Here is a 17,117-nt window from a genome sequence, read left to right as displayed (position 1 = left end):
CGCCTCAACAAGGAATGGCAATGCCTGTTCTCGGGGCCTCTTCCAGAAAGACACTCTGAAGAGGACAGAAAGTGTGTCATATGTGTCTATGACACACTTCCTGTCCTCTTCCTGTTTGTGTTTCATGCTGGTTCTTGTCTCGCTTCCTCTGACATCATCCCCAGGCTCCAGCACCATTGTGTTCCCTAAACACTCACAGCACAAGTTGGCTGTTATCTTGTGGACTTCCCTGGAAGCTCTATCATCAGACTGGGACTGCCCTGCCACTGGAACACCTTCTGGACACATCTTACCTGCTACATGCCTGTTTCATCCACCATCTGTAAGTGTTTTTAACCCCTTTAGGGGATATTAAAAGTTTTATATTTCTGCACTTAGAGGCGCCTTGTTTGTTTTTCTGTTTTCAGAAAAACCAAGGTGGCAGCGATTGAAATATTCTATGTGGCATTTGTAGTGGCTCCATGTATCCTTATAGGATAGAATATTAGCTGGCACACATTTTGAACTGAAACTCATGAATACTCTGGAACTGGACCTCATGGATGCTCTGGAACTATACCTTATGAAACTGGACCTTCTGGACTCTCTGAAACTGGAACTTCTAGATCCTTTGGAACTGAACCTTTTTGACTGGACCTCATGGATCCTCTGGGACTGGACCTCATAGATCCTCTGGAACTGGACCTTCTGAATCCTCTGAAACTGGACCTCCTGGACTCTCTGAAACTGGACCTCATGGATCCTCTTGAACTGGACCTTCTGACTCTCTGGAACTGGACCTTCTGGACTCTCTGGAACTGGACCTTCTGGACTCTCTGGAACTGGACCTTCTGGACTCTCTGGAACTGGACCTTCTGGACTCTCTGGAACTGGACCTTCTGGACTCTCTGGAACTGGACCTTCTGGACTCTCTGGAACTGGACCTTCTGGAATCTCTGGAACTGGATCTCCTGGATACTCTGGAATGGGACCTCAGGGATACTCTGGAACTGGACCTTCAGGATCCTCTGGAACTTGACTTTCTGGACTCTCTGAACTTGGACCTTCTAGATCGTTTTAGAACTGGGCCCTTTGGACTCTCTGGAACTGGACCCCATGGATCCTCTGAGACTGGACCTTCTGCACTCTCTGGAACTGGACCTTCTTGGCTCTCTGGAACTGGACCCTCTTGGCTCTCTGGAACTGGACCTTCTTGTCTCCCTGGAACTGGACCTTTTGGACTCTCTGGAACTGGACCTTCTGGACTCTCTGGAACTGGACCTTCTGGACTCTCTGGAACTGGACCTTCTGGACTCTCTGGAACTGGACCTTCTGGACTCTCTGGAACTGCACCTTCTGGACTCTCTGGAACTGGACCTCCTGGATCATCTGGAACTGGACCTCATGGATCATCTGAAACTGGACCTTCTGAATTCTCTGGAGCTGGACCCCCTGGGCTCTCTGGAACTAGACCTTCGAAACTCTCTGGAACTGGACTCTCTGGAACTTGAACCCACTGGGCTCTCTAGAACTGGACCTTCAAAACGCTCTGGAACTGGACCTCCTGGACTCTCTGTGACTGGACCTCCTGGATCCTCTGAAACTGGACCCCCTGGGCTCTCTGGAACTGGCCCTTCTGGATCATCTGGAACTGGACCTTCTGGACTTTCTGAAACTGCACCTTCTAGACTCCCAAATCTCACTAATATAACACCAATGGAAGACTCTCTATGAATTAAGCACATTCCAATCACCCATAATCTAAAAATGATGTTCATTTGTAGAAAATGACTCAGAATATTGTAGAGTAGAGCTTTCTTGTTTATTATAGAAAATCGGATTACATTAATAAAACACAATAAATAATCTAAATTAAATCTTACATAGCTGAAGTAAAAGAAAAATCCAATTTAAAAATAATTATACTTTAGTCGGTCCAATAAAAAGTTAGTTCCTTCAGTAAAGCAAAAAAGATGTACAGTATATTGGCTAATAGCAACCAATAAAAAATATGGTCCATGGGTTGTCGTACTCTATGCTGGGGCCTGTGTGAGTGCGGGACCAAGTCAGCATTGTTTAGAGGATCGTATTACTATAATTCAATCCCTGCAGATCTATAACTATGACATCATAGTACAATGTACTTTGGCCACGCCTCCAAATAAGCCAATATGAACACAAAAATGTTATTAGTCTTTGTGAATATTCTGGGATCCAAGAAGTGATTTTCTTTAACAGAAACATTTTATACATTCTGACTATAAGGAAGGACACACGATCTCACACTCCCCATTGGTCTGTCTAAACATAAAAAAGGTGGTTAGTCCATGTGAATTCCCTGGTGTTGATCAAAAGCACTTTTTTGACTTAAGCATTTCCTGCACTCTGAACATGCATAAGGACGATCCCCCGTGGGACTTCTCTGGTGTATAAGAAATTGTATCTATCTGAGGGAAAGATTTCCTGCATTCTACACAATAATAAGGACGCTCACCCATGTGAATTTTCAAAAGATGGAGAAGGTTTCCTTTGTTCATCCGTGTGAACTCTCTGGTGTCGAAGAAGTCCTCCTTTCAGAACAAAAGTTTTCCCGCACTCTGAACATGAATATAGACGTTTGCCCGTGTGAATTCTCTGGTGTTGAAGAAGGTTTCCTTTTTCGCTGAAACATTTCCCGCACTCTGAACATGAAAAAGGGCGTTCGCCGGTGTGAATTCTTTGGTGATTAACAAGGTGTCTCTTCTGAATGAAACCTTTCCCGCACTCTGAACATGAAAAAGGACGCTTACCTGTGTGAGTTCTCTGATGTAATAGAAGGTTTCCTCTCTGAGAGAAATCTTTACCACAGTGTGAACATAAGAAGGGACGCTCACCTGTGTGAATTCTTTGGTGATTAATAAGTTCTCCTTTATTAATAAAACATTTCCCGCACTCTGAACATGAAAAGGGATGCTCACCTGTGTGAATTCTGTGGTGATTAAGAAGGATTCTTTTGTCAGTAAAACGTTTGCCGCACTCTGAACATGGGAAAGAACGCTCGCCTGTGTGAACTCTCTGATGTATGAGAAGGTTTCCTTTCTGAGTGAAGCCTTTACCACAGTGCGAACACGAGAACGGACGCTCGCCAGTGTGAATTCTCTGGTGACTGAGAAAGTTTGTTTTCTCATTAAAACATCTCCCGCACTCTGCACATGAGAAAGTACGCCCACTCCTCTTACGACTTTTCTGGTGTGTAAGAGGCTCTCTGGTTTCTTTGGAAGAATTCTCAGACACTGTAGATGACAAGGAATGTTCTCCTGTGCGAGACCCTTCATGGTTCAAGGAAGATTCCTCGGGATTAGATGGATCTGTTGATTTATCTGTACTGTGAGATTCAAAAATAATAGTATGTGGATCCTCAGAAGAATCCTCAGGATCAGAGAAATCCCAGGATCTCTCCATATGATAAGTTCCATGATGTATTATTTGTGTAATGCGAGTCACTCCTGGAGAACGTTGTGTGGTGGGATTTTCTCCTGGAGAATGTTGTGTGGTGGGATTTTCTCCTGGAGAACGTTGTGTGATGGGATTTTCTCCTGGAGAATGTTGTGTGGTGGGATTTTCTCCTGGAGAACGTTGTGTGGTGGGATTTTCTCCTGGAGAATGTTGTGTGGTGGGATTTTCTCCTGGAGAACGTTGTGTGGTGGAATTTTCTTCTTCTTTACATTCTGAAGATACGTTACTCAGGACATAGTGTCCTCCTGTTGGATATCAATGTTTAAATGTTATTAGAATTCTTCATTCCTTTCATTCATTAGTCATATACAGTATGTTGGTCTAACACTCTACAGTATCTCTGGAATTGGGGGCAATCATAACATAAAATATCAATACAAACCAGATAAAGATACATCATCTCCTCCTCATTTGTTGGGAACATGACATTATATTGAGGAATGGAGATGGACCTTTCATATGGTGTACAGTATCTTCACATTGCAATTATTTAAATTCATCTTTTGTACTCATAGAAGAAAAAAGTAAAATGTGAACATTTCTGCATTCAGTGATTATTACTTACTTCTGTTGATATAAAGAGAAGATTCCTCCTGGTCACTTTTCATGGTCATCTCCTCCATAGACTTCTGATCTCCACTCACCAACGCCTCTTCTTCTTCCCTTTTAACCTCAATTTTGATGTATTTTCCTAATTTATCCTGAACCCCAAAATGAAAAAATTAAGTTCAATATTAAAAAAATATCTATAAGAAAGTTATTTCATAGTTTAGAATAACTTTTGAGTTCTATAGCTCAGTTCTTTCTACCTGATGATGATGAGGGATGCTTTGATCTTCCGGTGTGGAATCCCGGGAATACTGAAGACTTCCCCCCTCCATAGACTGCTGATCTCCACTCACCAGCGGCTCTTCTTCTTCTTCCTTTTTAATCTCAATTTTGATGTCTTTCAATTCTTCATCCTAAACCCCAAAGATGACAGAATACATTTATAAAAAGGAACAAGAAGTTACTTTGAAGAATGTGGTCTCATAGTTTAGAATTATTTTAAATTTTTAGTTGCTCAGTCCCACCTACCTGATGATGGTGGGGGATGGTGTGACCTTCCTGTGAATACAGAGGACGGAGACATCTCTCTGGTGGGTTTGTGTCACTGAATGGCTCCATCACAATGTCCTTGAAAAGGTCCTTGTGTCCTTTTGAAAACTCCCCCATAACATTCACCTCCTCATCCTCCTCCTTTATCTCTTCTTTAACAGCATTATTACAATCGTTCTGGTTTACATCCTGAATATTTAATAAATGTGAGATTAGCGGTAACAACATTCATCAAATTGTTAGTATCATCCGTTAATTATTAGTTTTCTACTTAACTCTTTGTGAGATGGTGTGATCTTCCTGTATGGAATTCTGGGAATACAGAGGACCTCCCTCTCCCATATACTGCTGATATCCACCCATCAACATCTCTTTTTCTTTTTTAATCTCGGCTTTGATGTCTTTCAGTTCCTCATCCTAAACCCCACAGATGATAGAATATATGTGCAAAATGGAACAATAAATGACATAGAACGTAGAAATGTTTATTATGGTACTTTAATTCAATAAAGAAATAAAAAAAAAAAAAAGATCATCATGTACAGTATCTCACAAAAGTGAGTACACCCCTCACATTTTTGTAAATATTTTCTTGTATCTTTTCATGTGTAAAGTAGTGAGTGTACAGCTTGTATAACAGTGTAAATTTGCTGTCCCCTCAAAATAACTATATGGTGGATGTTAGTAACTAGTAGCAACCATCTGCCACACTTAAAAAAATGATGTCTATCCACCATCAATCACTTCCACCAGTGATATAGATCAGGGCTTTTCAACTTTTTGGTAGTCAAGGCACCCTTTTGAATTGCGCACGATCTCCGGGATACACCAGACTGAGGGCTCGTTGACACAAGGAGGTGCGTCCGAACCCGAGCGCTTTTTTGCACGTTTTCATTAGGCTGCTCTATGCTTGTGAAACACACCAAAAAACATGCTGGCATGATTTGTAAATTGAGCCCCACCAAACTACACGGTACTGCGGTATCATGCGTTAAAGTGATCGCAAACAAACATGCATCAGATGGATGAGATGGGGAGCCTTTAGGAATTAATGGCGTCTGTGACATCGCATTTTTGTGAGGTGCGGAAAAATATGTGAATTCACAAATTGTACCGCACTGCCCCCCGGTGTGAAAAAAACTAAAAATGTAGTTTGTAAAATAGAGTTAAGTGGTCAGTAGCTTGTAACTCCCCCCATCCCCCCTGCTAGCACAACCCCTCCCCCCCAAAAATGCCCCATCCAGTATAAATACCCCACCTGCGAAATCCCCCATCCTAGCACAAATCCCCCCCTGCTAAACACAAACGCCCCTTTCTAAATCCCACTTCTAGCATGCGCAGTTCATCCCGGGCACTTCTCGACAGCAGGGACAATATCCGACAGAACACCGGCAAAGTTTTGCAGCCGCCCGACCTGCCCTTAGCAACTGCTGACTTCATCAGTTGGTAGAATGCAGGCGGGTGTCTTGGACGGCTTTCACTTGTTCCGAAAAAGTACCGATAACAACACAAAGGGGGAGAGAGCCCGGTGGAGGAACGGGATGTGCTCTCCCTCCTCTCTGTACTCCGCTTTCTTCCAACACTCCAATGATATGCTGGTAGCTTATTGGCTCCGATCTAAATTGCCCCTAGTATGTGTGTGTATGAATGTGAGCTAGGGACCTTGAATTGTAAACTCCTTGGGGGCAGAGACTGATGTGAGTGTACAATATAACTATTTATGTAAAGCACTGCGTAAATTGAAAACATTATATACGTACCTGTAGTTTATAAGTGATAAAATAAATGTACCTTAAGATCCAGTAATGACTGTACGCTATTTCCTAACAAGTCAGCTCTCCTCTGGAACTTCCTGTCTTTTACCCTACATCACTTCCTGTCTGTACATGACATCACTTCCTTCTTTGCGTTCCACGCTCAGGAGTGAGATCACCATCTTGTGGAGAATTGAAATACTGCAGTCTTCATTCATAAATACTGCAGCCTTCATTCATAAATACTGCAGTCTTCAGTCATAGATTAAAACTCGGCACATTTAAATTTTCTGCACATTTATTATTTTTTTGTTGTTTATCTTTATCCTCATGTACAAGCCAAAGAAAAATATTTAAAAAAAAATATTTTCATTTTAGTGCTATTAAAAACACAAACACACACTATATATAATACAGTTGTATATATACACAGTGCCTTGAAAAAGTATTCATACCCCTTGAAATTTTCCCCATTTTATCATGTTACAGCCAAAAACGGAAAAGTAATAGATAGTGATAGATCAACACAAAGTGGCACATAATTGTGAAGTGGAGGTAAAATGGTTTTCCAAAATGATTACAAATAAATATGTGAAAAGTGTGGGATGAATTTGTATTCAGCCCCCCCCCCCCCCCCGGTCGTCTGGGAGGCTCTCAAGACAGTGGTCCGGGGTGCATTGATGAGAATAGGAGCCCATCTTAAAGGGGTTGTAAAGGTTCGTTTTTTATTTTCTAAATTGGTTCCTTTAAGTCAGTGCATTGTTGGTTCACTTACCTTTTCCTTCCATTTCCCTTCTAAATGTTTTATTATTTTTGTTTGAGATTTTTTCCCCTGCTGTAGAAAATTGGATCATGCTTTGCTGGGGGATTTTTTGGCTTACTCTGGATCAACTGTGGGTATAGAATTGGGTATATGTGATTGTACGATATTATTATTATTTTATTTCTTATTGTTGAACTTGATGGACTTTTTTCAACCTGACTAACTATGTAACTATGGACTCCTCAGAGCAGGAGCTTCATACTAATTCGCATATGGCAGCGGAGGTCAGATCCTTTTATGAAGGCCTCTACAACTTGGACTGGATGTTATTCTCATTTTTTTCTGATAACTTTAAGGAACATCTCAAGCATGTCGGCATTGTCTTCACAAGACTAAGAAATAATTACCTTTACATCCAACTGGAGAAATGTGCGTTTGAATGAATTCACGTCTTGTTTTTTGGATACATAATTTCTCCAGAAGGAGTGAGCGTGGATCCCAATAAGATCCAAACAGTGGTGGATTGGCCTGCCCCTAGGAACGTTAAAGGGGTTGTAAAGGTTTGTTTTTTATTTTCTAGCATCCTGCGTCTCCCCGTAGGGATGTAGTCCCAAGGGAGGGGGCGAGCACACAGCCAGAACGGCTCGGATGATGGGGGCATTCTTATTGAGGAGGTACAGGAAGTTAGAAATTCAGACAAAGAAAAAAAGCATTTAGAACGGAAATCAAAGGAAAAGGTAAGTGAACCAACAATGCACTAGCTTAAAGGAACCTATTTGGAAAATAAAAAACAAACCTTTACAACCCCTTTAAGGAAATACCACGATTTCTGGGATTTGCCAACTTTTACAGAAGTTGGCAAACTTTCCCCAAGGTAATTGCTCCAATTATGCAGTTGACGAAGACACCCTTTTTAAATTTACTCGAGACAAAGGTTGCCTTTAGTAAACTGTGACAGACTCAGGCACTGATTGGCGCTAGCAGGTGGCACTGGTTTGGAACTGACAGATGGCACTGGAAGGTGGCACAGATTGACACTGGCAGGTGACACTGGTTTGGAACCGACATGTAAGCGGGGTGAGGGTGTGGCGATTCACAGAGGGAGATACACGTAAAGTTCTTTGAACAAGGTAACGTTTATTCCTGAGAGGCGCTTCCCACTTAATGGCACATTATATACCCCAGCACACAATGCGTATTGGAAGAGGCTGGAAACACGTTACCCGTAGCAGCTGGGAGTCTTTCATTCGACCAAGCTTACCACTGCAGGACCCTGTAGGACCCCTGAACTATCCCTCACAGGCCGGAACACTCTCCCTGACTCCTCCTATCTCTCCCTCACAAGCAGGGTCTCTGTCCCTATCTGCATCCACACATGTTCTGTCTAAAACCAGCCTGAGCTTTCCTATATAAAGAAACCACCCCAAAATGGCCGCCCAAATCTCTCGAGATCTCGTGCGGCCTATCAGGACACAGGGCTCCTCCAAAATGGTGTTGGAGACACTCCAGAGGTCAATAGTGTTAACATAAGTACATACATAAACATAACAACTCAACTTCAGTGTGAATACATACGATTATTTTACCACTTGCTCTTGCAGCACTAGACTGCCCTATCACTGACAACTGCTTACAGACAGATGGCACTGATTGGAGGTGGCACTGACATATTACACTGGCAGGTTTCACACTAAGCCAAGTGTAACTAACTGTGTGAAACTAACAGAGAGGAGAGAGAGAGGAGCTGTCAGCTCGATGTCAGGAGTGGGCAGGACCCAGCAGCTATATTACACCAACCAATGATTGGGCTGCTTTAGAAAGGGGGCAGGCCTCATACACGTAATGGCCCACCCAAAAACTATCCCATTGGCTGGTATAATATAGCTGCTGGGTCCCGCTCACCCCCGACATCGGGCTGACAGCTCCTCTCTCCTCTCTGTTACTTTTCAGTTTCACACTGCGGCGCTTGATGCTGCCAGAGCCGATGAGAGTGGAGAAGGGAGGAGGAACAGCGGTCAGTGTAAAATATCGGCCTAATTTTGATAACAATCGGCCGATGCCGATTTATCAAAAATGGCCAAATATCGGCCGATATATCGGTCTACCTCTAATGTTAATTTATGTTTCTGGTTACCTCCTCTTTAACTGTATATAAGACTTGTATTCTGGTTCTAATAAACTGTCTGATGTTTTACCCTACACTGAGCTATGACTAGTGAATGGGAAAGCTAAGGGGTCTTTGGATGGTGTGGTTCCGTACAGGAGGGGCGATAAACTAAAGACCCTTTTTACTTCTGCGCCAATACTGGTACATCCGGATCCCAAACTACCTTTCATCATGGAAGTTGATGCTTCAAGTTCTGCTGTGGGAGCTATTCTTTCTCAATGAACTGGAAAAAGCTGCACCTTCTATGTCCGTTTTTCTCTCTTCTCTTATAGGAAATAAGAGATCGCTAGCAATTAAGGAAGCATTTTCCAAATGGAGGTATCTACTGGAAAGGGGCTAAGCATCCTGTAACTGTCCTCACTGATCATAAAAAAATTAGAAAGTATTGTGACGGTATGCGAGTTGCGATACATGATAATAGGTACATTTCACCTCGCATACGGTCTATTGTGAGAGACTGAACCGGAATCCGGCCCGGGTTTTACAACCTCTGGGCCTGGCTAGGGTTCCGGTCCGGATGTTTGGGTCCACTGGAGTCCACAATCAGCTGGACTTGAAATGACCAGGAAGAGAGCACAACAGGGCTCTGGCTTTGAGACTCAGGAAGGGACCGCTGAATATTGGACTAAAAGGTTTTCTTTACTGCATGTTTTGTGGGTGACGGGGACCAGCCCTGCACTGTATAGAGAGGAGACTATTTGTTTAGTTAGCGCCGGACGGCAAGGATTTAATTTATTGTTTTCTTTATTTTTAACCTGCAAACCTTTTAAATAAAACCTGGCATCCGCCAGACTTAAAAAGAAAGTGCCTGCTTGCGGACTATCATTCAGAAAAGGCGATCCCCACGAGCTACTCTCCCACACGTGGTGGATTCAGCGGGCACTTTTCTGAAAATGGAAGAAATGTTAAAGTCCCTGCTACAGGCCAATGCAGCCCAGCGGGAAACCAACCGCCAAGTCGCTGAGGCCGCTGCAGCACACCACCGCCTAGTCGCAGAGGCTGTTGCAGCACAACGAGAGGCCGCTGCAGCACAATACGCTGCCCAGCAGGAGATGAACCGCCAGTTCACCGAAGCTCTGGTGGAACTGAAAAAGGGGTCCGCACCTCCTGTGTCAGCAAAAGATCACACCAGCGGATGATGTTGAGGCGTACATGACGACGTTCGAGAGAGTCGCTGTCCGCGAAGGATGGCCAATAGAGCAGTGGGCGGGACTATTGGCCCCATTCCTAACAGGATAAAACCCAAAAGGCCTATTTTGACTTGGAACCAGATACGGCCCAGGACTATGAGACTCTAAAGACCGAGATACTTGCGCGCTTGGGTGTCACCATGGCAGTCCGGGCCCAGCGCGTGCATTGGTGGTCCTACTCCAGCGGCAGGCCACCCCGGTCACAAATGTTTGACCTTATCCACCTCACCAGGAAGTGGTTGCAGCCAGAGACCCTGACCAGCCCTCAGATTGTGGAGCGTGTGGTAATGGACCGGTACCTGCGGGCGCTCCCCGCTGCCCTGAGGAAGTGGGTCGGACAGGGGGACCCCAACACTGCAGCCCAAATGGTGGACCTAGTGGAGAGGTACAGTGCTACCGAGGACTTGATAAACCCACCTACGCCCCACTTCGGTGTGTCTAGGGGTGCAAGATCTCCCAGCGGTTCGGGTAAGACTGTTCTGGGGTTCAAGAGTTTGGGGAGAGTGGATAAGACTGTTGTTACAGCAGATGAGACTGTAGGTCCTAGACCTGGAGACTGGCCAAAGAAGCCAGGAAGGTCTTTGGGACCGTTAAGAGGACTGGGGGTAGGGCAAATACGGTGTTTTCGTTGCCATGAATTAGGCCATATTGCTGCAGACTGCCCTCTAAATGATGAACCTATGCAATGTGATTATGTTGATAGGGTAAGACGCATTTCTCTGTTTGCACAGGTCGCATGTGTTGCGACAGGTCAGAGTCGCCTTGAAAAACAGATGTGCGTTATTTCAGTAGATGGCAAGCCTCTTACAGCCCTGCTAGACTCTGGTAGTGTGGTGACCCTAGTCAGGAGTGCTTGTGTAGACCCTGCAAAACTACACCCCAGTAGTATTGGGGTAATATGCATCCATGGGGACACTCGGGACTACCAGACAGTGGTGGTTGAGGTTGATATCCCCTGGGGCAGTGTAACACATTCAGTGGGGGTGGTACCCTCACTGCTCCATGAAGCTTTAGTGGGGAGAGACTTTCCTCATTTTTGGAAGTTATGGGAGAAGGGAGGCTCGTAGATAGAGCTTCCCCTACTGGGGAAACACGGGAACTCTCACCAGACCCATTTTGCCAAAGGGAAGGGCATGCTGTTGGTGGGATCGAGGAGGCCAGAGATCCTCTTTCATTCCCTGCCATGGCTGGGGAACCGGAGGACTTGGAAGCTAGCACCCAGCCTGAGGGTAACGAACAGGAAATCCCGCCTGACCCCGACATGGAGAGTAACCAAAATGTGGTACCCGACTTGGAGGTCAGGAGGGAGGATTTCTGTACCGAGCAGCTGCGAGAGCCCACCCTCAAGAATGCCAGGGAAAATGTTAAGATGTTGGATGGGGAACCGGTGGATCCTAATTGGGTGGTCTCCTTTCCCTACATGGCAATTAAAAACAATTTGTTATATCGAGTGATAAAACATGGAGAGGAAGAGGTAGAACAGCTACTGGTTCCCAAACCCTTTCGCAGGATGGTGCTAGACCTGGCTCATGGTCATGTAATGGGGGGACATCTCGGGGTCGAAAAAACCCGGGAGAGAATCACCCAAAGATTCTTCTAGCCCGGTTTGCATGCAGAGGTCAAGGAGTACTGCAAATTGTGCCCCGAGTGCCAAATGTCAGCACCGTCGCCCCATTTTCGCAACCCCCTTGTCCCTCTACCAATAATTGAGGTCCCCTTTGAGAGGATTGGCATGGACCTGGTGGGGCCGGTGGTGAAATCTGCCCGAGGTCACCAGCATATTCTGGTGATCCTGGACTATTCGACTCGCTATCCTGAGGCCATACCCTTGCATAACACCTCCGCTAAGGTTATTGCCAAGGAATTAGTCCAGGTGTTTAGAGTGGGGATCCCAAAAGAGATCTTGACCGATCAAGGCACCCCTTTTATGTCTAGGGTTACCAAGGAATTGTGTAGATTGTACAAAATCTCCCATCTCCGTACTTCTGTCTACCACCCCCAGACAGATGGTCTGGTCGAAAGGTTTAATAAAACATTGAAGAGTATGTTGAAAAAGGTGGTCGACAAGGATGGGAGAAACTGGGATTTTTTGCTACCATATCTCATGTTTGCCATACGAGAGGTTCCACAGGCCTCCACAGGCTATTCCCCCTTTGAGCTCTTGTATGGTAGGCATCCCAGGGGCCTGCTAGATATTGCTAAAGAAACGTGGGAAGGAGAGGTCAGCCCATATAGGAGCATCATAGAGCATGTCTCCTTGATGCAGGACCGAATCGCAACCGTCCTGCCCCTAGTACGGGAACATATGGAGCGAGCCCAGGAGGCCCAAAGGAGGGTCTATAACCGGGGTGCCTAGGTCCATACTTTCAGCCCAGGGGACAGAGTGTTGGTACTGGTTCCCACGGTAGAAAGTACGTTTTTAGCCAAGTGGTATGGTCCCTTCGAGGTTGTCGAAAGGGTGGGGGAGGTAAACTACAAAGTCTACCAGCCAGGCAAAAGGAAACCCCACCAAATTTACCATGTAAATCTCTTAAAGCCCTAGAAGGACCGAGAAACTTTACTGGCCACGTCCCCACCTCCAACAGACCGGATACCCGTGATACCTGACGTTCCCATCACGGATTCCCTGTCCGTAGCACAACAAAGTGACGTTAGGGCATTCGTGCAGAAAAATAGAGACTTTTTCTCCCCCTTACCCGGACTGACCAACACGATCCAACATGACATAGTGACGGAACCAGGGGTTCGGGTAAATGTAAAACCGTATAGAATTCCAGAGGCCCGGCGAGAGGCAGTTGCGGAGGAAATAAAAAATATGTTAGAGTTGGATGTGATCGAAGAGTTCCACAGTGAGTGGTCAAGTCCCATAGTGCTGGTCCCAAAACCTGATGGCAGTATCAGGTTTTGTAATGACTTTAGAAAACTTAACAGTGTGTCCAAGTTTGACACCTACCCGATGCCCCGGGTCGACGAACTTGTGGACAGGTTGGGACAGGCTCGCTACATAACGACCATAGACCTAACGAAAGGATATTGGCAGATACCGCTTACTGAATCGGCCAAGAAGAAGACTGCCTTTTCCACTCCTGAGGGCTCGTTTCAGTATAAGCGGATGCCGTTTGGTCTGCACGGAGCCCCTGCATCATTCCAGCGAATGATGGACAAAATTTTGAGACCACATCGCTCGTATGCAGCAGCGTATTTGGACGATGTGGTCATCCACAGCCCAGATTGGGAATCGCACCTGCTCCGTGTACAAGCGGTGGTAGATTCCCTTAGGGAAGCACGTCTCACGGCCAATCCAAAAAAATGTGCCATAGGCCTGGAGGAGGCCAAATACCTTGGGTAAATTGGTTGAGAAAGGAATAAGTGGGGGGATTGGGGATGGTCTAAGTAAAGACAAGATGGTAAGGGGTTACTTTAGGCAACAGTAAATAACCTTGGAAAGTTAGGTATTGAATATAGCAAAATTTTATTAAACATTGGTATGAATGCAAAAAGTTAAAAAATGTTTCTTAGTTTAACATCTGGTAGACTGGTTACTGCAGTACATGTAGCAAAACAAACAAGACTCACAAACTATAATTTTGCTATATTCAATACCTAACTTTCCAAGGTTATTTACTGTTGCCTAAAGTAACCCCTTACCATCTTGTCTTTACTTAGACCATCCCCAATCCCCCCACTTATTCCTTTCTCAACCAATTTACATGTTATTATGGTTACAGCAACAGTACCATCATTCGATGAGTGACCTCTTATAGATACCCAATATACCCAGGGTACCTATCTATCAGTGAAATTACTTGCATTTCCCAATTCCCCCTTCCCTTTTCATTTTTGACAAATACCTTGGGTACATTATTGGCCGGGGAGTGGTCAAGCCGCAGACCAATAAGATTGAGGCAATTCAAAAATGGCCCCAACCGGTCAATAAAAAACAAGTGAGGGCCTTCCTGGGCATTACGGGGTATTACAGGCATTTCATATTTTCAGGCTTTCCATTAAATTGCACAGGTGATTTGATCCGTTTGACTGTCTTAGTAATTACCACAGCTGAGGGAAATCCTGAAAACATGACCTGTTTGGGTGCCTCGAGCACTGGAGCTGAGAAACACTGTTCTAGACAAGCACGTTGGACCCTATTTTTATCCGGGTTCAGTGTTGTTATTTCGTATCGCCCTCAGTCAAGGAATGGCAAGGCCTGTTCTCTGGGCCTCTCCCGGAAAGCCACTCTGTATGTACGATCTTGCCTCAAAAGAAATTTCAATGTCTAAGATCTTTTTAAATCTTCTATAAGAGGGGTATAAATGACCCACTTCTCAATCATCCACCTAAGGACATTAACCTTGATTATACGGATGGCTATTGGACTCATGGGCATCATCTTTATGAACCTGAATCTGCTTGGTTTAGAAGCCTTCAGGTTGGTTCATGACCTGCTGGGCATTTTGGGGTTTCTAAGACAGAAGAACTTTCATCATGTTCCTTTTGGTGGTCCAGTTACAAGAAAGATGCTAAAAGCTATGTGGCCTCGTTCCTGACCTGTGCAGAAAAATGCCACCCGATCTTCTACATTGGGGTTGCTTTAACCACTTCCTGTTCCATCAAGACCATGGGGGTCAATTTCTATAAACTTTGTGGTCGATTTTCCTCCCTCAAAATAAATGACCTCTATCTTGGGGTTTGTTGACTCTCTCACTAAGAGAGGGGAGAAAAAAAAAGGGCGTTCGCCGGTGTGAATTCTTTGGTGATTTTTTTTTACCCGTGCTTTTTTTTACCCGTTAAGGGGTACCCACTGCTAAACCAACTGCGGAAGTGATGTCTTGGGAGATTTTTAAACTCCATGGAATGCCTGGTGGTGTATTGTCTGACAGAGGAGAACTGTTTATTTCAAAATTCTAAACTTGAACCTTTTGGACTCTTTGGAACTGGACCTTTTGGACTCTATGAAATTGATCGTCATGGATCCTCTGGAACTGGACCTCATGGTCCTCTGGAACTGGACCTTCTGAATCCTCTGGAACTGTACCTTCTGCATCCTTTGGAACGGGACCATTTGGACGCTCTGGAACTGGACCTTCTGGAACTGGACCTTCTGGACTCTCTGGAACTGGACCTTCTGGACTCTCTGGAACTGGACCTTCTGGACTCTCTGGAACTGGACCTTCTGGACTCTCTGTTATGGGACCTTCTGGACTCTCTGGAAATGGATCTCCATGGTTTTTTGGAATGGGACCTTCTGGATCCTCTGGAACTGGACCTTTTTGATCCTCTGGAACTGGACCTCCTAGGCTCTCTGGAACTGGACCTTCTAGACCAGCCATTCTCAACCAGGGTTCCCCCCGAGGTGGCTAGGGGTTCCTTGAGCTGTGGCTGATTTGCCTCCTATTTGATGGTGCCTACATAGTTCCGAGCCAGTGCCACTTGGAGGAGCCAGTGGTATGACACCAATAATCTTTATAGCTCTCTGTAAGGGGGTCATACTTACCACCACATGATAAAAAGGGCATTCTTCTCACTGACCACCAAAGTAAGGGGCATTGCTCCCACTGACGCCCAATAAATGTGTTTTTTATCAGGGGTTCCCCGAGACCTAAAAAAATATTTTAAGGGTTCCCCTGGGGTAAAAAGGTTGAGAAAGGCTGTTATAGACTCTCACATCTCACTAATATAACACCAATGGAAGACTCTCTATGAACAGAGGACATTCCAATCACCCATAATCTAAAAATGATGTTCATGTGTAGAAAATGACTCAGAACAGAATATTGTAGAGTAGAGCTTTCTTGTTTATTCTAGAAAATCGGATTACATTAATAACACACAATAAATGATCTAAATTAAATCTTGCATAGCTGAAGTAAAAGAAAAATCCAATTTAAAAATAATTATACTTTAGTCGATCCAATAAAAAGTTAGTTCCTTCAGTAAAGCAAAAAAGATGTACAGTATATTGGCTAATAGCAACCAATAAAAAGTATGGTCCATGGGTTGTTGTACTCTATGGTGGGGCCTGTGTGAGTGCGGGACCAAGTCAGCATTGTTTAGAGGATCGTATTACTATAATTCAATCCCTGCAGATCTATAACTATGACATCATAGTACAATGTACTTTGGCCACGCCTCCAAATAAGCCAATATGAACACAAAAATGTTATTGGTCTTTGTGAATATTCTGGGGTCCAAGAAGTGATTTTCTTTAACAGAAACATTTTATACATTCTGACTATAAGGAAGGACACACGATCTCACACTCCCCATTGGTCTGTCTAAACATAAAAAAGGTGATTAGTCCATGTGAATTCCCTGGTGTCGATCAAGGGCACTTTTTTGACTTAAGCATTTCCCGCACTCTGAACATGCATAAGGACGTTCCCCCGTGGGACTTCTTTGGTGTCTAAGAAATTGTATCTATCTGAGGGAAAGATTTCCTGCATTCTACACAATAATAAGGACGCTCACCCGTGTGAATTTTCAAAAGATGGTGAAGCTTTCCTTTGTTCATTCGTGTGAACTCTCTGGTGTCGAAGAAGTCCTCCTTTCTGAACAAAAGTTTTCCCTCACTCTGAACATGAATATAGACGTTTGCCCGTGTGAATTCTCTGGTGTTGAAGAAGGTTTATTTTTTCGCTGAAACATTTCCTGCACTCTGAACATGAAAAAGGGCA

General features: G+C 44.5%; 1 protein-coding gene across 1 annotated transcript in view; it reads right to left on the bottom strand.

Moving 5' to 3' along the window:
* The window catches only part of LOC120909987 (zinc finger protein 629-like), a 72,687-nt gene that overhangs the window by 17,048 nt on the left and 38,522 nt on the right, over positions 1-17,117 (bottom strand). The window contains exon 10 of the mRNA XM_040321802.1: positions 3,463-3,653. Within this exon, the coding sequence (XP_040177736.1) occupies positions 3,463-3,653 (191 nt within the window). The remainder of the gene's footprint in view (positions 1-3,462; positions 3,654-17,117) is intronic.

Source organism: Rana temporaria, chromosome 8, assembly GCF_905171775.1.
Source record: "Rana temporaria chromosome 8, aRanTem1.1, whole genome shotgun sequence".
Lineage (NCBI taxonomy): Eukaryota > Metazoa > Chordata > Amphibia > Anura > Ranidae > Rana > Rana temporaria.
Note: the sequence above shows the minus strand (reverse complement) of the source record. Positions and strands in the feature narration are given on the sequence as shown.